Below are 21,476 nucleotides of genomic sequence, written 5' to 3'. Positions count from 1 at the left end.
GATGTCCGTCTCCCCCCTTCTAGACCGCGAGCCATTGTTGGGTAGGGATTGCCTCTATCTGTTGCCAAATCGTCCTTTCCAAGCACTTAGTGCAGTGCTCTGCGCACAGTAAGCCCTCAATAAATACGGTTGAATGAATGAATGGATGCCCATTTTACAGGTGAGGCCCAGAGAAGTGAAGCGACTCGCCCGAAGTCACCCAGCGGACAAGTGGCAGAGCCGGGGATTAGAACTCAGGTCCTTTTGGCTCCCGGGCCCACCAAGCCACGCCGCTTCTGGTAGCTGAGACACATCAGAGCAAAGCCACGTCGTTAAGATCATTACGTTCCCACTGGGCTCCTGATGGGGTTGAGAGTTCTCATTAGATCACCCACCCTGAAATACCCCCAGAGAATCGCCGTAATTAGCGTCTGAGTCTTCATTTTCTTTTCTGCCTCGTTGGCTCGAAAGTTTTCTCGGCGTCTCCGTCTCCTCCTTTCTCTGCGCCCTTCGTTCGCGTCACCTAGAGACGGCGGGGTTATCGTCCTTTTCCTCATCGTGTCCTCTGCTCTTGAGGTCGCTCTAGGAGAGGGCATCCGATATTCCGACGAGCTCGGACTGTGGCGTCGATCCACGTTTGCGTAGCAAAGTCTCGGGAGCTACCGAGGTCGAGTAAGAAAAATAATCTTGGTATCCGGTGCTTAGAACAGTACTCCAGCGCTTAGAACAGTGCTTTGCACATAGTAAGCGCTTAACCAATACCAACATTATTATTTTTTGAGTGCTTTCTATGTGCCAGGCCCTGTACTAAGCGCTGGGGTGGAGACAAGCAAATCGAGTTGGACACAGTCCATGTGCCACATGGGGCTCACAGTTTCAATCCGTTCATTCATTCTTTCATTCAGTCGTATTTATTGACCACTTACTATATTCAGAACACTGTACTAAGCGCTTGGAAAGTACTTCAGCAACCAGTAAAGACAATCCCTGCCCACAATGGGCTCGCAGTCTAGAAGGGGGGAGACAGCAAAACTCTGTGCCGTTTTACTGAGGCACAGAGGAAGAGAAGTGACTTGCCCAAGGTCACACAGCAGACAAGTAGCAGAGCCGGGATAAGTGTGGAAATGCTGCCGGCACTGGGGTCGCCTGGGGAGTTCAGACCGCAACCACCGGCTCGTAATTCATTCATTCATTCATTCAATCAATCGTATTTACTGAGCACTTACCGTGTGCAGAACCCTGTACTAAGCGCTTGGGAGAGTACAATAGAACAATAAACAGACACATTCCCTGCCCACAACGAGTTTACGGTCTAGACGGGGCGGGGGGGAGTAATTCTAGTGCACTGCCAAGTAGACTGTGAGCCTGTTTGGGCTGGGATTGTCTCTATTGCTGAATTGTACTTTCCGAGCGCTTAGTACAGTGCTCTGCACACAGTAAGCACTCAATAAATACGATTGAATGAATGTATGGATTTAATTTCACGGACAGTGAGGGGAAGTGTGTGGAAAGCCCTGTACCAATAGACCACGCTCTTGATCGCTGGAGATTCTGAGTCCGAAAGACACACAGAGCTCACCTGCGATTCGCACAAGAACTGCAGAAGCGGTGTGGTCTAGTGAAAATCAATCGTATTTATTGGGCGCTTACTGTGTGCCGAGCACTGTACTAAGCGCTCGAGGGATTACGACACGAAAGAGCCTAGGTCTGGGAGTCAGGGGACCCTGGTTTCTGATTCCGGCCCTGCCACGTGTCCGCTTGATGACCGTGGCAAGTCACTTTTCTTCGCTGGGCCTCAGTTGCCTCGTCTGTAAAATGGGGATTAATTCTTTGAGCCCCTCTGTGTCCAACCCATTTAGCTTATAGCTACACCAGTACTTAGTGCCTGGCACACACTAAGTGCTTCACAAATACCACAATTTTTATTATTATCAGTGTGGCCTAGTGGCAATCAATCAATTGTTTTTACCAAGCGCTTACTGTGCGCAGAGCACTGTACCAAGCACTTGGGAGAGTACAGCACAGAAGAGCACGGGCCTGGGAGTCAGAGGACCTGGGTTCTAATTCCGGCTCCTCCGCCTGTCTGCTTTGTGACCTTGGGCAAGTCACTTTCCTTCTCAGTGCCTTATTTACCTCATTTGTAAAATGGGGATTAAGACTGTGTGATCCTTGTGGGACATGGACTGTGTCCAACTTGACTAGTTTGTTTCTACCCCAACGCTTAGTGCAGTGTCTAGCACTTAGTAAGCACTTCACAGATGCCTTAGAAAACACTAAAACTGGGGCTACTCGAGTCCCTGAAGACTCTCCTCCACATTGTCTTCCATGTCGATTTGCTGCTATTTTTTAGATGGAATCTTATGCTATTTTCCAGCCATCTTTTCAATCTAGGTCCAATTTTGGCTTTTGCTTGAGTTTCTTGAGTTTCTGAGTTTCTTACGTGTTATCTCAGTGACGGGAGACTAGGGTGTGTTGTGTCCACTTCGTTTCTGTCATCCACCTTCTGATTTACTGCACCGTGAACAATTCCATTAAATTAGGCTGGAATAGTCTGGTTCTAGTATTTCCCATTTTCTTTGATGCCGCTGGTCCCCCAGTCTATTATTTGTGATTTCGGAATTTCTCACATCAGAGAGGTTAAACTAAATTCCAGAGCTGACACATCCCAGCTGAAGAAAAGGAGGCTGTGAGAAAAGAAGTCGGGAGAAGAAAAGAAGAAAAAACAACAGAACCAGACTCGACAGAACTAGCCAGTCTTTCATTCATCCATTCATTCAGTTGTATTTACGGAGCGCTTACTGTGTGCTCCTGGACTAAGGCTTGGGAAAGGACAAAACAACAATAAACGGACACATTCCCTGCCCAAACAAACTTTTTTGAAAAGATAGTATTTGTTAAGCACTTACTTACTATTCTGAGTGCTGGGGTAGACACAACCTCATCAGGTTGGACACAGTCCTGGGGCTCACAGCCTTAACCCCCATTTTCCAGATGAGATCACTGAGGCACAGAGAAGTAAAGCGACCTGCCCAAGATCACTCCGCGGTCAAGCGGCGGAGCCGGGATTAGAACGCGGGTCCTTGACACCCAGGCCCGGGCTCTATCCACTAGACCACTCTGCTTCTCTAAAACTACAAAAGTTAGAGATGACAGGAACTATAGTGTCATCAAAACAATTAAGGATGGGCCCTTAAATTAAAAAAAAAAAAAATCATTGAAACGGCGATCTCCACTTTGCGCTCCGAAGACGGACACTTTATCTGCTCGTGCACCTTTCGACGTCTGCCATCTCTCACCTGCAGACTCTTCAACTGGCACTTGAGTGGTTTGAAAGAGTCAAAGAATAAGCAGGAGAGGGAGAAGAAAAGCCAAGATTAAGATGGCAAACCCAAAAGAGGTAGTCAAAAAATAACTAGACATAAACTTCAGAGAGTCAACTGTAACTCTCTGCGCTGTGTGCAACTCTCTGCACTGTGTGGGCATTTGCGATTAAAAGCAGTCTTCATTCATTCAGTCCTATTTACTGAACACTTACCGTGTGCAGAGCACTGTTTTAAGCGCTTGGAAGAGTACAGTATCACAATAAACAGACACATTCCCTGTCCACGAGGAGCTTACAGTCTAGAGGGGGGAGACACTCATAAATATTAAACAAAATTACAGATATGTACATAAATGCTGTTGGGCTGGGCGGGGGACTGTTGTGGGCAGGGAATGTGACCGTTGTTGTACTCTCCCAAGCGCTTAGTACAGCAGCATGATGTAGGGGAAACAGCATGGCGTAGCGGATGGATCACAGGCCTGGAAGTCAGAGGTCATGGGTTCTAATCCCGGCTCCGCCACTTGTCTGCTCTGTGACTTCGGGCAAGTCACTTCACTTTTCTGTGCCTCCGTTACCTCATCTCTAAAAATGGGGACTAATACTCTGAGCCCCATGTGGGACAGGGACTGTGTCCAACCCGATCTGCTTGTATCCACCCCAGCGCTTAGTACAGTGCCTGGCACGTGGTAAATGCTTAACAAATACCATCATTATTATTGTTTTGACAGCGCTCTGCAAACAATAAGCGCTCAATAAATATGATTGAATGAATGAATGAGCAGAGGGAGCAAGTCAGGATGATGTAGAAGGGAGAGGGAGAAGAGGAAAGGTGGGGCTTAGTCAGGGAAGGCCTCCTGGAGGAGATGGGCCTTCAGTAAGGCTTTGAAACGGCGGAGATAAACTGTCTGTGGGATTTGAGGAGGGAGGGCGTTCTGGGCCAGAGGTAGGACGTGGTTCCGGGCGTTGACGTGGAACCAGAGACTCCCGATACCTTCTTCACTCCTCTCACCTTGAGCCTACGGGACATCTCGGGCCACCTGAAATAATAATAATAATGTTGGTATTTGTTAAGCGCTTACTATGTGCAGAGCACTGTTCTAAGCGCTGGGGTAGATACAGGGTCATCAGGTTGTCCCACGTGAGGCTCACAGTTAATCTCCATTTCACAGATGAGGTAACTGAGGCACAGAGAAGTTAAGCGACTTGCCCACAGTCACACAGCTGACAAGTGGCAGAGCTGGGATTCGAACCCGTGACCTCTGACTCCAAAACCTGGGCTCTTTCCACTGAGCCACGCTGCTTCTCTAGTAATAATGATAGTATTTGTTAGGTGCTTACTCTGGACCAGACACTGTACTAAGCGCTGGGGTGAATATAAGCAAATTGAATTAGACACTGTCTGTGTCCCATGAGGTGCTCAGAGTTTCCATCCCCATTTTATCAATGAGATAACTGAGGCCCAGGGAAGTGAAGTGACCTCCCAGGGTCATTCGGCAGGCGGGCGGCGGAGCCGGAATTAGAACCCGGGTCCTTCTGATTCCCAGGCCTGGACTCTATCCACTAGGCCGTGCTGCGTCCTTATCTCTTATCTCTAGACTGGAGTCAGTTTGGTTTCATTCTCAAACGGATGAAATGGAAAAGAAGGGCAGTGGGGAGATGGTAATTATAAGGACGGTATTTGTTAAGCGCTTACTATGTGGCAAGCACTGTTCTAAGCGCTGGAGGAGGGAGACAAGGTGATCAGGTTGTCCCACGTGAGGCCCACGGTCTCTCTCCCCATTTTACAGATGAGGTAACCGAGACACAGAGAAGGGAAGTGACTTGCCGGAGGTCACACAGCAGACCAGTGGCGGAGCCGGGATTAGAACCCATGACCCCCGACTCCCAAGCCCGGGGTCTTGCCACTGGGCCACGCTGCTCCTCTTAGGATGTGCGCATTCCAATCACACCACAAAAAGAAAGTCAAATAAAAGGTAAAGAAAATCCCTAAGCCTTTCTCGGAGTGATTTATCAAGATTGAAAGCTGATGCGTCGTCTGGTTTGTTCTGCCGAGGCCATCGCCGAAGTCGGCCTCTTGACAATGGAAACCGTGTGGCCTCCTAGTTCACTGAGTATTTATTTAGTGTGTTTTAATTTACTTATTCAGCATTTATTGAGCGCTTACTGCATGCAGAGCACTATCCCGGCTCCGCCACTTGTCTGCTGTGTGACCTCGGACGAGTGACTTAACTTCTCTGTTCCTCAGTTCCCTCCTTTGTAAAATGGGGATTAAGATTGTGAGCCCAAAGTGGGACAACCCGATTACCTCATACCCCACCCAGAGCTCAGAACAGTGCTTGGCACATAGTAAGTGCTTAATAAATACTGAAGCAGCAGGGCTCAGTGGAAAGAACACAGGCTTGGGAGTCAGAGATCATGGGTTCGAATCCCAGCTCTGCCACTTGCCAGCTGTGTGACTGTGGGCAAGTCACTTCACTTCGCTGGGCCTCAGTTCCCTCATCTGTAAAATGGAGATGAAGTCTCTGAGCTCCACGTGGGACAACCTGGTCATCTTGTATCCCCCCAGCGTTTAGAACGGTGCTTTGCGCATAGTAAGCGCTAAACAAATGCCAGCATTATTATTATTATTATTATTATTCCTATGAGAAGCAACATGGCCTAATGGATGGAGCGTGGGCCTGGGAGTCAGAAAGTCATGGATTCTAATTCCGTTCTGCCACTTGGGTGACCTTGGGCAAGTCACTTCACTTATTTGGACCTCAGTTACCTCGTCTGGAAATTAGGGTTCGAGACTGTGAGCCCTAAATGAGACAGGGTCCAATCCGATTTACCTGTATCCACCCCAGCGCTTAGTACAGTGCCTGACACGTAGTGAGCGCTTACCAAATTCCCCAATTACAATTATTATGATTATTATTATGGTGCATCTGCCCAGAGCTCCTGTTAATGAGCTCCAACCTTCATTCATTCATTCAGTTGGATTTATTAAGCGCTTACTGGTACAGAGTACTGTACCAAGCGCTTGAGAGAGTACAATATAACAATAAATAGATAACATTCCCTACCCACAACGAGCTTACAGTCTAGAGACGAGCTTACATCACTCCGTGCCGAACACATCTGCCTCGCAAAACCCGTCCCGGCCTGATGTTTAAGGAGAATCTCCCAAGATTATCAGTTTGAAGGATTGTAATAATAATGGTTTTATTTGTTAAGAGCTTGCTATGTGCCAAGCAGTATTCTCAGCGCTGAGGTCGATACAAGATGATAAGATTGTCTCACGTGGGGCTCACGGTCTCAATCCCCGTTTTACAGATGAGGTAACTGAGGCACAGAGAAGTGAAGTGACTTGCCCAGGGTCGCAGAGCAGACACGATTATGCCTTCCCATTGTTCCTTGGGGTGAGTTCAGCCAGGCAGATATTTTTATTATTATTATTTTTATTATTATGGTATTTGTTAAGCGCTTACTATGTATCAGCCACTGTACCTGGGATGGATACAAGCAAATCGGGTTGGACACGGACCCTGGCCCATGTGAGGCTCCCGGTCTTGATCTCCATTTGACAGATGAGGGAACTGAGGCACGGAGAAGTGAAATGGCTTGCCCCAGGTCAGAGACGTGGCGGGGCCGGGATTAGAACCCATGACCATCTGACTCCCAGGCCCGTGCGCTCTCCACTCCGCCATGCTGCTCCATTTTGCCCACGTCCAGTGATACGTGGGAACTCACTGATGAGGGAGATTTGGAATTAGCGTCGGAGTTTCTAATCAGAAGCGCGTTGGGGGTGTCGAGTCGCCCGGCTTGGATTTTTCTCCCCTCGTCAGCCTTTTTTTCTGAGAACTGGAGTGGACAGTGACTGTAAGTCAGGAAGACATCTTGAAAAGAACTAGGGGGCAATTATCAATTGTCTAGACCGCAAGCTCGTTACAGGCAAGGAAGATGTCCGCTAATTCTGTTATACCCTCCCAAGCACTTAGTACAGTGAGCCCGCCGTTGGGTAGGGACTGTCTGTATCTGTTGCCGAATATGTACTTTCCAAGCGCTTAGGACACAGTAAGCGCTCAATAAATACGATTGAAGGAATGAATGAATCTGCACCCAGTAAGCGCTCAATAAATACGATCGAAGGAATGAATGAAGTACCGTGCTCTGCACCCAATAAGTGCTCAATAAATGCTATCGATCGATCGACTGATAGGCTGGACATTCCCCGGAATACAGATTCCTCTAGGTACAGCCTCCCGCAACCCACCTCCTCGGTCTAGGAGTGTGGGAGGAGAGGAAACGGAGTAGCGATCAGTACATCACCCGAGTCACCATTTTCTCTCCCCGAGCCGGGCATCCTTCAGTTCGACCGCCCCGCCAGACCCCGACCCCTGACCGGGCAAGATACGCAGACCGTCGGTTCCCCCTCTGGCTCCTCCCCCGACCTCACCGTCCCCACCAGTCGCCATCGACCAGGCTCCCGAGTTCGGGATTCGGTGGGAAGAGGTGGGACTGGGATTTGGCTTCTGGAAATAACCTCTTAGGCCGAAAAGCCCCCCGTGACGTTAGGTCTTTGTGTTCTCGGCTCTGGCTTTCTCGGGGAATACGATGGGGGGCCGAGGGGGGAGAGAGAGAAGCCCCATGCTGATAATGTACTGAAAGTAAATGAAATTAAATAAGCGAAGCAGCGCTCATCGCTACTTCCTTCCCCCCTGGGTAATTGGATTCAAGCGCTCTCACTGATGGCAACTCACAGGAGCTGGCTCTGTCACCCCGCTGGGGCCTGGAGTCTTAACATCTAAATAAAAGTTTCACTCAAGCATTTTTTATGCTCCTGCCAGCAGGATCAGTGAGCTGGTGGGGGCACGTTAATGTAATATTCATACTCACAGACCGGCCCCGCGCTCGAGACAACGTCTTCCCATTTTCATAATTATAGATGTTCCATAAAATGGCATTTAGATTTGCATTTTTAAAAAAGGGGGGGCTTGAATTCCAATAAAACGTTTAACATGTCTTTTACGAGTCAGGCTCTTGGCAGATTCGGCGTGAAGTTGCGTCTCTAGGCTTAACAAGGTCTATTTTTTGTTATTATTATTTTTTAACCGTGGAGAAGGGAAGAGGGCGAGCCGAGTTTCTATCATTCGACTTTCCCCCCTTTCCACACCCGCTTGGCGAAGAGCTCCGTTCCCGCCCCCTTGGACGGCAGCGGCGTGATTTAGCGGGTAGAGCACGTGCCCGGGAGTCGGAAGGACCTGGGTTCTAATCCCGGTACCAGCGCACGTCTGCTGTGCTTAGGCAAATCGCCTCATTTCTCCGGGCCTCGGTTAGCTCATCCGGAAAATGGGGACGAGAGCGTGAGCCCCCCACTGTGACGGGGCCTGCGTCTAACCTGATTACCTTGTATCTACCCCAGTGTTTGGAACAGTGCTTGGCACCTAGGAAGTGCTTAACGAGTACCATAATTATCATTAGCGTTCTTACCAGCTGGATCGAGCCGAGATGGAGAATCTGCAGCGGAAAGCGTGGGAGAGAGTTTGAGAAAAATGAACTTTCCTTGGGCTGCTGGTCGTCTCTGGCATTCACCCTGAGACTCATTTGTGAGGATTGATAGCCGCCAAAGAGTCTGCTAACTATAAAGCACAAAAATGAAAATAGTCTGCGAACGAGGAGGTTGAACGATGTAGATGGATGGAGTAAGGCGTCAGATGCCATAAAATGAGAGAAACTCTTCGGATCTGAATGTTTACAAATTATTCATGATTAAAAGGCAGCGGCGCGGGCAGGGAGGATGAGAATTGTTTTCACGGAAATGTTTTCTTTTCAGAGGGCCGATGTTATCACCTGAAATTCGTGAGGAATCGAATAGGAGAACTAGGGGGCTCATAGACGATTGTGCCTTTGTGTGAATCTTCATTTATTTCGCCCGCACGCCCGGCCGTGGTGGTTTGAGCTATAATAGCATACCAGAAGAGATTGATTTGTGTTTGGGGACGCAAAAGAATCCTATCGTTCTTCCTTCTCTCCCCTTCCACCCTCCCGGTTTTCTTTTTTTCTCCTTAATTATATAATATCTTGTTACGGCTTTCTCGGGTTATCTTATTGCATCCCTCCTCTTTTTCTCCTCTGTCCTTTCCCCTTCCCTTTAATACTCTGAGTAGAAGCCCCAGCGGAGTCAGAAGGATTAAGATCTCAATTTCTCAATAAATTTGTACCTAATGAGGCTAACTGAAAGCCGAGCGTGCCGTGCCGCCACACGATTCAAGGCAAATGTCAGTTGCAGGTCCTCTCTCATCTTCTTAAAAGCCGAAAGCTCTCTCAGGCTTCCGCCCGCGTCTTTGCGTTTCCCTTCGTTATTCAGTACTTACTGTGTGCTGAGCACTGGGGTAGATTCGAGGTTATGGCATTTGTGAAGCACTTACTATGTGCCAGGCACACTGTACTAAGCGCTGGGGTGGATCCAAGCAAATGGGGCTGCGCCGGTCCCTGTCCCGCGTGGGGCTCACCGGTCTTAATCCCCATTTTGCAGATGAGGTAACTGAGGCTCAGAGAAGTGAAGTGAGTTGCTCAGGGTCACGCAGCACAAGCGGTGGAGGCGGGATCAGAACCCATGACCTTCTGGCTTCCCAGGACCGCGCTCTCTCCGCATTATGTGATGCTGTTTCACACGGGGCTCACAGTCTGTCATTACCCCATTTTTCAGATGAGGAGACTGGGGCCCAGAGAGGTTAAGGGACTCGTCCCAGGTCACAGAGCCGGCCAGTGACCTTGAGCCTAGGACGCGGGCTCCCCCGACTCCCGGCCTCATGCTCTTTCCGCTGGGCCAAGGCAGCTCAAGAAAACTAGCCTTTTATGGTCACTTCAGTTTGAGCGGGGTCCCATTCAAAGGTATCTTTCCTCTTTTCTCCCTCCCTTCTATAATAATTATGGTATTTGTTAAGCGCTTACTATGTGCAAAGCACATTTCTAAGTGCTGGGGTTGATACAAGGTAGTCAGGTTGTCCCACGTCGGGCTCACAGTCTTAATCCCCATTTTACAGATGAGGGAACTGAGGCACCGCGAAGTGAAGCGACTTGCCCAAAGTCACACAGCTGATAAGTGGCGGAGTCCGGATTAGAACCCACGACCTCGGACTCCCGAGCCCGGGCTCTTTCCACTGAGCCACGCTGCTTCTCATCGCCCTGACTTGCTCCTTCTATCCATTCCCCCTTCCAGTCTCCCAGCACTTATGTCGCGGATAGAGCAAAGGCCTGGGACTCAGAAGGTCAAGGGTTCTAATCCCGGCTCTGCCACGTGTCCGCCACGTGACCTTGGACAAGTCACTTCACTTCTCTGGGTCTCAGTTACCTCATCCCTAAAATTCATTCAGTCATATTTATTGAGCCCTTACTGTGTGCAGAGCACTGTCCTAAGCGCTTGAGAAGTCACTTCTCTGGGCCTCAGTTCCCTCATCTGTAAAATGGGGATAAAGACTGTGAGCCCCACGTGGGACAACGTGATTCCCTTGTATCTACTCAGCGTTTAGAACAGTGCTTAACAAATGCCATCGTCATCATCATCACCATCACTTGGGAGAGTACAGAATAACAATAAACAGATGTTTTCCCTGCCCACAGTGAGCTTACAGTCCAGAGGGGAAGGCAGATATTAATATAAATAAGTTACAGATATGAACATGCTATTGATGCCTACTTGTTTTGTTTTGTTGTCTGTCTCCCCCTTCTAGACTGGGAGCCTGTTGTTGGGTAGGGATTGTCTTTATGGGTTGCCGAATTGTAATAATAATGTTGGTATTTGTTAAGCACTTACTATGTGCAGAGCACTGTTCTAAGCGCTGGGGTAGACACAGGGGAATCAGGTTGTCCCACGTGGGACTCACAGTCTTCATCCCCATTTTACAGATGAGGGAACTGAGGCACCGAGAAGTTAAGTGACTTGGCAAGTCACAGTCACACAGCTGACAAGTGGCAGAGCTGGGATTCGAACTCATGGCCTCTGACTCCAAAGCCCGTGCTCTTGCCACATTGTATTTTCCAAGCGCTTAATGTAAGCGCTTAATAAATACGATTGAATGAATGAACATAAGTTCTGTGAGGGATGGGGCCTAAGACTGCGAGCCCCATGTGGGACAGGGACTGCATCCCACCCGATAAGCATCTCTCTACCCTAGCGCTTAATACAGTCCCTGGCACATAGTAAGCACTTAACCAATACCACTTTAAAAAAAAAAAAGTGGGTACTCAATAAATCCGGGAATTTTCCGCGATCAGTAAATCACAGGTGCGTGTCTGAGGGGTTGGCCGTGAGATGGCAATTTGTTTGGCAGGCAGCGCCCTTGACGTTTTGGGGCGGTTCGCTGAGGATGCAGCCTGGGGACGGGGAAAACTCTGGTGGATTTCAGAAAAAGGATCTTCCTTTCATTCGTTCATTCATTCATTCAATCAGTCATATTTACTGAGTGCTTACTAGGGCGAAGCACTGTACTAGACACTCAGGAAAGGACAATATAATAAAAATAATGATGGTATTTGTTAAGCGCTTGCTGTGTGCCAGGGACTGTTCTAAGTGCTGGGGTGGATACAAGCGAGTTCTTATTTATTTATTCTTTGTTTTTGTGGTATTTGTTAAGCGCTTGCTGTGTGCCAGGGACTGTTCTAAGTGCTGGGGTGGATACAAGCGAGTTCTTATTTATTTATTCTTTGTTTTTGTGGTATTTGTTAAGCGCTTACTACGCGCCAGGCACTGCTCTAAGCACTGGGATAGATACAAGATAGTGGGGTTGGACACAGTCCCTGTCCCACGTGGGCTCACAGTCTTCATCTCCATTTTACAGTTGAGGGAACTGAGGCCCAGAGTTCAAATCCTGGTTCTGCCACTTGTCAGCTGTGTGACTGTGGGCAAGTCACTTAACTTCTCGGTGCCTCAGTTACCTCATCTGTAAAATGGGGATTAACTGCGAGCCTCCAATGGGACAACCTGATTACCCTGCATCTACCCCAGCGCTTAGAACAGTGCTCGGCACATAGTAAGCGCTTAACAAATACCAACATTAATATTATTATTATTATTATTGCCCAAGATCACACAGCAGACAAGAAGCGGAGCCGGGATTAGAACCCATGACCTTCTGACTCCCAGGCCCAGGTTCCATCCACTAGGCCATGCCGCTTCCTTATATACAAAACAACAAACAGGCCCACTCCCTGCCCACAGAGATCTCACAGTCTACGGGGGAGACGGTCATTAATATATATAAATGAATAAATTACGGATATGTACAGATATATATTTACGTGCTGTGCGGATGAGAGGGAGGATGATTGAGGAGCAAATCAGGGTGAGGCAGAAGGGAGTGGGAGAAGAGGGAAGGAGGGCTTAGGCAGGGAAGGCTTCTTGGAGGAGATGGGCCTTCAGTAAGGCTGTGAAGTGGGGGAGACCAATTACCTTTACAATTTTGTCTCTGCAGGTTTGGAAGAGATTACTCAAAAAGGAGCACAGGACACGGTGACAATCGTCAAGCAAGGGTACTTGGAAAAGAAGTGCAAAGGTAAGATTCAGCTTCACGGCTTGACAACCTAGCGAGCCAAGGAAAAGGAGAAAACAGTCCAGCGGTCGGGCAGGAGCGGCGTGGCTTAGTGGAGGGAGCCCGGGCCTGGGAGTCTGAAGGACCTGGGTTCTAATTCCGGCTCTTCCACGTGTCTGCTCTGTGACCTTGGGTAAATCACTTCACCTCTCTGGGCCTCATCTGGAAAATGGGGATTAAGAGTACATTCCAAGCGCTTAGTACAGTAGTAAGTGCTCAATAAATACAGTTGAATGAATGAAAGAGTGTGAGCCTCATGTGAGACGGGGACTGTGTCCAACCTGATTAGCCTGTATCCACCCCAGCGCTTAGTACAGAAGCAGCGTGGCTCAGTGGAAAGAGCCCAGGCTTGGGAGTCAGAGGTCATGGGTTCTAATCCCGGCTCCACCACTTGTCAGCTTTGTGACTTTGGGCAAGTCACTGAACTTCCCTGAGCCTCAGTTCCCTCATCTGTAAAATGGGGATGAAGACTGTGAGCCCCTCGTGGGACAACCTGATCACTTTGTATCCCCCCAGTGCTCAGAACAGTGCTCTGCACATAGTAAGCGCTTAACAAATGCCATCATTATTATTACAGTGGCTGGCACAAAATAAGTGCTTAACAAGTACCATTTAAAAAAAAAAATCAGACGCAAAGATATTTTTCGTTGTCTGTGCGGCGGATCCTTTTCACTGCACACTCCAGTCAACTTTCTTTGAGGTTTCCTACTGGGTCTGGTCCCCTTACAGTAATAATAACTGTGATATCTGTTAAACGTTTACCATGTTCCAGGCACCATACTAAGCGCTGAGGTAGATACAAGGTAATTAGGTTGGACACACATGGGGCTCACGGTCTTAATCCCCATTTTCCAGATGAGGTAACTGAGTCCCAGAGAAGTGAAGTGACTTGCTCAAGGCTACGCAACAGGCAAGGGGCGGAGCCGGGATTAGAACCCAGGCCCTTCTGACTCCCAGGCCCGGGCTCTCTCATTCATTCAGTCGTACTTATTGAGCGCTTACTGTGTGCAGAGCACTGTACTAAGCACTTGGAGACCACTAAGCCACGCTGCTTATTACAGACCCTTTTCCCATCACAGTTATCGAATAGAGTAGGGCTGTTGGCAGGTCTGGATTGCCAGGCTTGAGGATGCAGTGATACAGTAGTGATCGTATGAAGTGCTTAATATGTGCCAAGCACCGTGCCAAGCACTGATATAGATACAAGACGGAATTCCCCCATCTGGTGGAAGGAGGATTAGAGCCGGAATCTCCAGATTCTCGGAGCTGGGCTCCTTCCACTGGGTAGCCCTGCCCCTCACGGAACGAAACCATCCGCCTCCCTTGTGACTGAAGGTCGGCAAGGGAGGAGTGAAACGGGAAGCAGAAATCACAGAGGGAGGGGACCGGATCGAGGGGACGTAATGGCGACAAAAAATAATTACGGTATTTGGTAAGCGCTTACTGTGTGCCAGGCACTGTTCTAAGCCCTGGGGTAAATGCAAGATAATCGGGTTGGACGCTGCCCCTGCAGTGCTCACAGTCTCAATCCCCAGTTTTTCCAGGCGAGGAAACCGAGGCATTGAGAAGCGAGGCGACTTGCCCCAGATCACACAGCCGACGAGCGGCGGAGGCGGAATTAGAACCCATGACCCTCTGACTCCCAGGCCGAAGCTCTATCCCCTGGGCCCTGCTGGACAGATGAGGCGGGCACTGCCATTCCGATCCCTCTCTAAACCTGGCCGTTTTCTCCGGCTCTCTGATGACCTGTGGGAGTAGAGAGGAAAGGGATCCGGGCCATTAATCCGGAAAGCCGAAACAGTTACAAACCGGAATGCGTTTTCACGGAGTCTTCACCGAGTGTAGTTATCTGAATTTATGTTCTTCCCTGCTATTCCGTTTAGATCATAGTATCTTCGGGTCTGAGTGGCAGAAGAGATGGTGCGTCATCATCAGTAGAGGAATCTTCTATTACTACTCGAATGAAAAAAGTAAGTGTCCCCCATTTGTACGGAGAGCTCTCCGTCCTGGATCTGGGAACGGAAGAGGGAAAGCGATAATAATAATAATGTTGGTACTTGTTAAGCGCTTACTACGTGCAGAGCACTGTTCTAAGCGCTGGGGTAGATACGGGGTAATCAGGTTGTCCCACGTGGGGCTCACAGTCTTCATCCCCATTTTACAGATGAGGTCACTGAGGCACAGAGAAATTAAGTGACTTGCCCACAGTCACACAGCTGACAAGTGGCAGAGCTGGGATTCGAAGAAGTTCATTCATTCATTCAGTCAATCGTATTTATTGAGTGCTTACTGTGAGCAGAGCACTGTACTAAGCACTTGGAATGTACAATTCGGGAACAGATAATAATGTTGGTATTTGTTAAGCGCTTACTATGTGCAGAACACTGTTCTAAGCGCTGGGGTAGACACAGGGGAATCAGGTTGTCCCACGTGGGGCTCACAGTCTTAATCCCCATTTTATAGATGAGGGAACTGGGGCACAGAGAAGTTAAGTGACTTGCCCAGAGTCACACAGCTGACAAGTGGCAGAGCCGGGATTCGAACTCATGAGCCCTGACTCCAAAGCCCATCCTCTTTCCACTGCGCCACGCTGTCCCTGGCCCTTGATGGGCTTACAGTCTAATCGGGGGAAACAGACAGACGAAAACAAAATAACTTAATCGCGATAAATAGAATCAAGGTCGCAATAAATAGAATCAAGATTGCAGCGGGCTCAGCTCAAAACTGAAAACACGATCACTGTCATCCCCCCCGCCCCCTCCGACACACACACGCTGTTCTCTTCGGAATCTTGAGTTGTCCATTTAAGGCGTCACCCCAGGCTGAGATCCTGAAGAGAGCTGAGCTTCCACTTGTAAGAATGTACTCTGTTAAAAATCTATTTTATCTGCATGTTTAAGAACCAAACTGGGCACTTTGGAAGGACATATTGGAGGGCTCTCTGAAATAGGAGACGTGGCTGGGAGAAAACCACGGTGTTGCTACAGTGGACTGGAAGTTCGTTCGTTTATTCATCGAATCGTATTTATTGAGCGCTTACGGTGTGCAGACCGCTCTACTAAGCACTCGGGAGAGTGCGATGAACAGTAAACAGAGCTTACAGCCGTTGTGGGCCGGGAACGTGTCATTCATTCATTCATTCAGTCGTATTTATTGAGTGCTTACTGTGTGCAGAGTGCTGTACTAAGCACTTGGAAAGTGTACAATTCGGCAGCAAAGAGAGACAGTCCCTGCCCGCAGTGGGCTCACAGTCTAAAAGTGGGGCGGCAGACATCGAAACAAAATAATGTTGGTATTTGTTAAGGGCTTACTATGTGCAGAGCACTATTCTAAGCGCTGGGGTACATACAGGGTCATCAGGTTGTCCCACGTGGGGCTCACACTCTTCATCCCCATTTTACAGATGAGGGAACTGAGGCACCGAGAAGTGAGGTGACTTGCCCACAGTCACACAGCTGACAGGTGGCAGAGTCGGGATTCAAACCCATGACCTCTGACTCCCAAGCCCGGTCTCTTTCCACTGAGCCACGCTGCTTCTCTAAACATGTAGACAGAGATCAATAACATCAATATAAATAAATAGAATTATAGGTATATAGACACATCAAAACAGGTAAACAGGCATTAATATAAATAAATAGAATTATCGACATGTACATATATACACCAGTGCTGTGGGGCAGGAAGGGAGGTAGAGCACAGGGAGGGAGTCGGGGTGATTACACTGAAGCAACGTGGCTCAGTGGAAAGAGCCCGGGCTTGGGAGTCAGAGGTCATGGGTTCGACTCCCAGATCTGCCACTTTTCAGCTGTGTGACTGTGGACGAGTCACTTCACTTCTCTGTGCCTCAGTTCCCTCATCTGTAAAATGGGGATTAACTGGGAGCCTCACGTGGGACAACCTGATGACCCTGTATCTACCCCAGCGCTTAGAACAGTGCTCGGCACCTAGTAAGCGCTTAACAAATACCAACATTACGGGGGAGGGGGAGCTGAGGAAAAGGGGGGCTTAGTCTGGGAAGGCCTCCTGGAGGAGGTGAGCCTTCAGTAGGGCTTTGAAGGAGGCGAGTGTGATTGTTTAGCAGATTGAGGAGGGAGGGTGTTCCAGGCCAGGGGTAGGACGAGCACCGGGGGTCGACGGCGGGACAGGCGAGAAGGAGGCCCGGTGAGAAGGTTAACGGCAGCAGAGGAGCGGAGCGTGCGGCCTGCGATGGAGAAGGAGAGAAGGGAGGGGAGGTAGGAGGGGGCAAGGGGATGGACGGCTTGGAAGCCAAGAGTGAGGAGTTTTTGCTTGAGAGTGGCTACCAACTCCGTTGGATTGTACCCTCCCAAGTGCTTAGTACAGTGCTCTGCACCTAGTAAGTGCTTAATGAATACTATCGGTTGATTGATCGATTGAGCCTGACTTCCGGTTGACCATTAAAAGCAGTAAAATGGAAGGTTCTGACTTCTCTTTCAGCAGGCTTCGGGGGCTTTCTTAGGCATTGTCCTCACCTTCCCTGTTTTTCCAGAAGGGAAAACCTAATGCCGAGAATCACTAAGCCAACTCATCCAATGTTCGTTACATACAGGGGTAGGAACCGGAGTCCAGATTCTCAGCGGCCTGCTCCTTCCCGCCAATGGTTCAGACACTCCCTCGTACTTACTGAGCGCTTACTGTGTGCACAGAACTGTAATAGTATTAATAATTATGGTATTTGTTCAGCGCTTACTCTGCGCCAGGCACTAAGCGCTGGAGTGGATATAAGCCAATCGGGTTGGACACGGTCCCTGTCCCCCGTGGGGCTCACGGTCTCAGTCCTGTCACGAGCCCCGGGCCCCGAATCAGACGTGCCAACCGGGAATCTCTGTGACAAGCTCCAGGTGAAACATCCAACCACCACTGTATATTGTGGAAAGCTCTGTTGTTCTCTGTGCTGTCGAGTCGTGTCCGACCCATAGCGACGCCGTAGACGGGAAGCAGCGGGGCCGGGAAACAGCGTGGCTCACTGGAAAGAGCCCGGGCTTGGGAGTCAGAGGTCATGGGTTCGAATCCTGGCTCTGCCACTTGTCAGCTGTGTGACTGTGAGCAAGTCACTTCACTTCTGTGGGCCTCAGTTACCTACCTCATCTATAAAATGGGGATTAAGACTGTGAGCCTCATGTGGGACAATCCGATTACCCTGTATCTACCCCAGCGCTTAGAACAGTGCTCTGCACATAGTAAGCGCTTAACAAATACCAACATTAATATTATTATAGACACTTCTCTCCCAGAAGGCCCCGCTCACCATCTGCAGTCGTTCTGGTAGCGGATCCGTAGTTTTCCCGGTATAAATGTGGAAGTCAGAGGGCGTGGGTTCTAATCCCTGCTCCGCCACGTCTGCTGTGTGGCCTCGGACAAGCCACTTAACTTCTCCGTGCCTCAGTTACCTCATCTGTAAAATGGGGACTAAGACTTAGTCCCACATGGGGAAACCTGATTACTTTGTATCTACCCCAGCATTTAGAGCAGTGCTTGGCCCACAGTAAGGGCTTAACAAATGCCATCACCCGCCCAAGCTTGTTCTTATCCACTAGGCCATTCTGCTTCTCCCTGGGCACCCCCATCCCTATTCTAGCTCCGTAAAACTCTCATCATCTTAGCAGACTTTTCCAGAAAAACCTTGTCTCGCTCTCCTTCACCCTCATTTTTTCTCTGCCAAGTAGTTCTCTTGCCCCCTCATTCCCCTCAAGCAGGGAGGAGACAAAGACAAAATCAATTTCAAATGGCTTTCCTGAGGACAGGTGGCAGCAACAGGGCTAGGTGTATTGTGCTTGCCAATGGCAGCTTGTGAAAGTAAGCTCATTGTGGGCAGGGAATGTGTCTGTTCATTCATTCAATCGTATTTACTGAGTGCTTACTGTGTGCAAAGCACTGTACTAAGCGTTTAGGAGAGTACAATGTGACAATATTGAAGCAGCGTGGCTCAGTGGAAAGAGCATGGGCTTTGGAGTCAGAGGTCATGAGTTCAAATCCCAGCTCTGCCACTGGTCTGCTGTGTGACCTTGGGCAAGTCACTTCACTTCTCTGTGCCTCAGTTACCTCATCTGTAAAATGGGGATGAAGACTGTGAGCCCTACGTGGGACAACCTGATTCCCCTGTGTCTACCCCAGCGCTTAGAACAGTGCTCTGCACATAATAAGCGCTTAACAAATACCAACATTATTACAATAGACACATCCCTGCCCACAAGGAGTTCACAGTCTAGAAGGGGGAAAAGACATTAATATAAATAGATAAATAAAGAAATGAATTAGACATGTACATATGTGCTGTGGGATACATGTGTGCTGTTTATCGTTCTATCGTACTCTCCCAAGCGTGTAGTACAGTGCTCTTCACACAGTAAGCACTCAATAAATGACTGAATGAATGAATGAATGAAAGTTCCCCCAGTCATCCTGAACTGGATTAGATCCTTCTCTCACCAATTATAAATAGTGCCTTTAAATCAATCAATGGTATTTACTGAACGCTTACTCTGCGCAGAACCCTGAACTAAGCACTTGGGAAAGTACAATACAACAGAGTCGATAGGCTCGATCCCTGCCCCAAAGTAGCATACATTTTACAAGGGGAGGCAGATTTTAAAATAAATTACCGATAGGGAAAGTAATAGAATATAAAGATGCTGTCTGTCTCCCCCAATTAGACCGTGAGCCCATCACTGGGCAGAGGTTGTCTCTGTCTGTTGCCGAATTGTCCATTCCAAGCGCTTAGTACAGTGCTCTGCACACAGTAAGTGCTCAATAAATACTATTGAATGAGTAATAAAAATAATCATCATAATGGTGTTTATTAAGCACTTACTATGTTCCAAGCACTGTTCTAAGCACTGGGGTAGATACACGGTAATCAGGTCAGACTGGGGGCACAGACCCTGTTCCATGTGGGGCTCACTGTCTCAATCCCCATTTTACAGATGAGGTAACTGAGGCCCAGAGAAGTGAAGTGACTTGCTCAGGGTCACACAACAGACCAGTGGCAGAGCCGGGAGTAGAACATGGGTCTTTCTGACTCCCAGGCCCGGGCTCTAGCCACGAAACCAGGCGGCACCCACACCCCCTTCCTCACTAGTACCCCCAAATCCGGCCAAGCCCGTGCTCTATCCACTACGCCGTGCTTGCTCAGGGGAGGGAGGGAGAGTGGGAAGAAGAAAGAAGTGTTTTAAATGCTCAGCTGGGCAACAGGTGTCAGCGCCAGGGCGATTTACATCGTGGCTGCCAGTGGCAGCTGGCAGAGATGCCCCCTGTCGCCTCAGCTTTCACGTCATTCCTACCAGGCAATTCCCTCATCCGCCTTTCCGTATCCACGAGGAGAGTGAAGAAAATCGTAATTAGCATCTCCCCACTCTCTAACCATCAATTTCCAACTACTTGGGGGAGCAAATCTGCCTGCCCGGCCCACAGTGGGAGGTCGGAGGGGACGAGGGGAGACTGTGAACTCCCAGCGTTTGATGCAAGCTCCTCCGCCCTTAATAATAATAATGTCTCGGCTACGGAATGGAAACAGCGAGGCCTAGTGGATAGAGCACAGGCCTGGGAGTCAGAAAGCCCTGGGTTCTAATCCCAGCCCTGCCACTTGTCTGCTGCGTGTCCCTTTATTGTTCTACTGTACTCTCCCAAGCGTTTAGTACAGTGCTCTGCACCCAACAAGCGTTCAATAGATGGGACTGAATGAACGAATGATCTCAGGCAAGTCACTTCCCTTCTCTGGGCCTACAATTCAGCAGTAGAGAGACAATCCCTGACAACAGCGGGCTTACAGTCTAGAAGCGGGGGAGACAGACATCAAAACAAGTAAACAGGTTTCATCGATATAAATAAATAGAATTATAGATATATACACATCATTAATTAAAAAATAGAATTATAAATATCTATATATATATATACACACACACAAGTGCCATGGGGTGGGGAGGGGGGTAGAGCAAAGGGAGGGAGTCGGGGCGATGGGGAGAAGAGGAGGAGCAGAGGGAAAGGGGGGGCTCAAACTGGGAAGGCCTCCTGGAGGAGGTGAGCGTTCAATAGGGCTTGGAAGGGGGGAACACTCCATCCCCGGGCAGCGGTGTCTCTCCGGGCCTATCACGAGCCTCTCTGTTTTCCAGGCAAGCAACCCAAAGGGGCCTTACTGATTAAGGAGTATAGCGTACGGATGGCACCTAACCTACGACGGGATTCCAAGAGGGAGTCGTGCTTCGAACTGACCTCCCAGGACCGACGCAGCTACGAGGTGATAATAATCATAATTACGGGATTTGCCAAGGCCGGAAAAGTCAGTCCGTCAGGCGTATTGGTCGAGCGCCTTCTGTGTGCAGAGCACCGTACTGAGCGCTTGGGAGAGGACAAAAGAACAATAAACCGTCACATTCCCTGCCCACAGAGACCTTGCAGTCTAGGAGGGGAGCCCGGTGTGGGCAGGGGTCGTCGAATGGTACTTTCCAAGGTGATTAGACCGTAAGCCCGTCAAAGGGCAGGGACTGTCTCTATCTGTTGCCGACTTGTACATTCCAAGCGCTTAGTACAGTGCTCAGCACATAGTAAGCGCTCAATAAATACTATTGAATGAATGAATGATT

At 49.1% G+C, this 21,476-nt stretch overlaps 1 protein-coding gene across 1 annotated transcript in view; it reads left to right on the top strand.

Moving 5' to 3' along the window:
• The window catches only part of SKAP1 (src kinase associated phosphoprotein 1), a 380,005-nt gene that overhangs the window by 287,836 nt on the left and 70,693 nt on the right, over positions 1-21,476 (top strand). The window contains exons 5-7 of the mRNA XM_029075297.2: positions 12,757-12,837; positions 14,757-14,843; positions 21,006-21,130. Of these exons, the coding sequence (XP_028931130.1) occupies positions 12,757-12,837; positions 14,757-14,843; positions 21,006-21,130 (293 nt within the window). The remainder of the gene's footprint in view (positions 1-12,756; positions 12,838-14,756; positions 14,844-21,005; positions 21,131-21,476) is intronic.

The sequence above is a fragment of the Ornithorhynchus anatinus genome, chromosome 11 (assembly GCF_004115215.2).
Source record: "Ornithorhynchus anatinus isolate Pmale09 chromosome 11, mOrnAna1.pri.v4, whole genome shotgun sequence".
Classification (NCBI taxonomy): Eukaryota; Metazoa; Chordata; class Mammalia; order Monotremata; family Ornithorhynchidae; genus Ornithorhynchus; species Ornithorhynchus anatinus.
The sequence above is the reverse complement of the archived record's forward strand: the minus strand, read 5'-3'. Positions and strand labels throughout refer to the sequence as shown.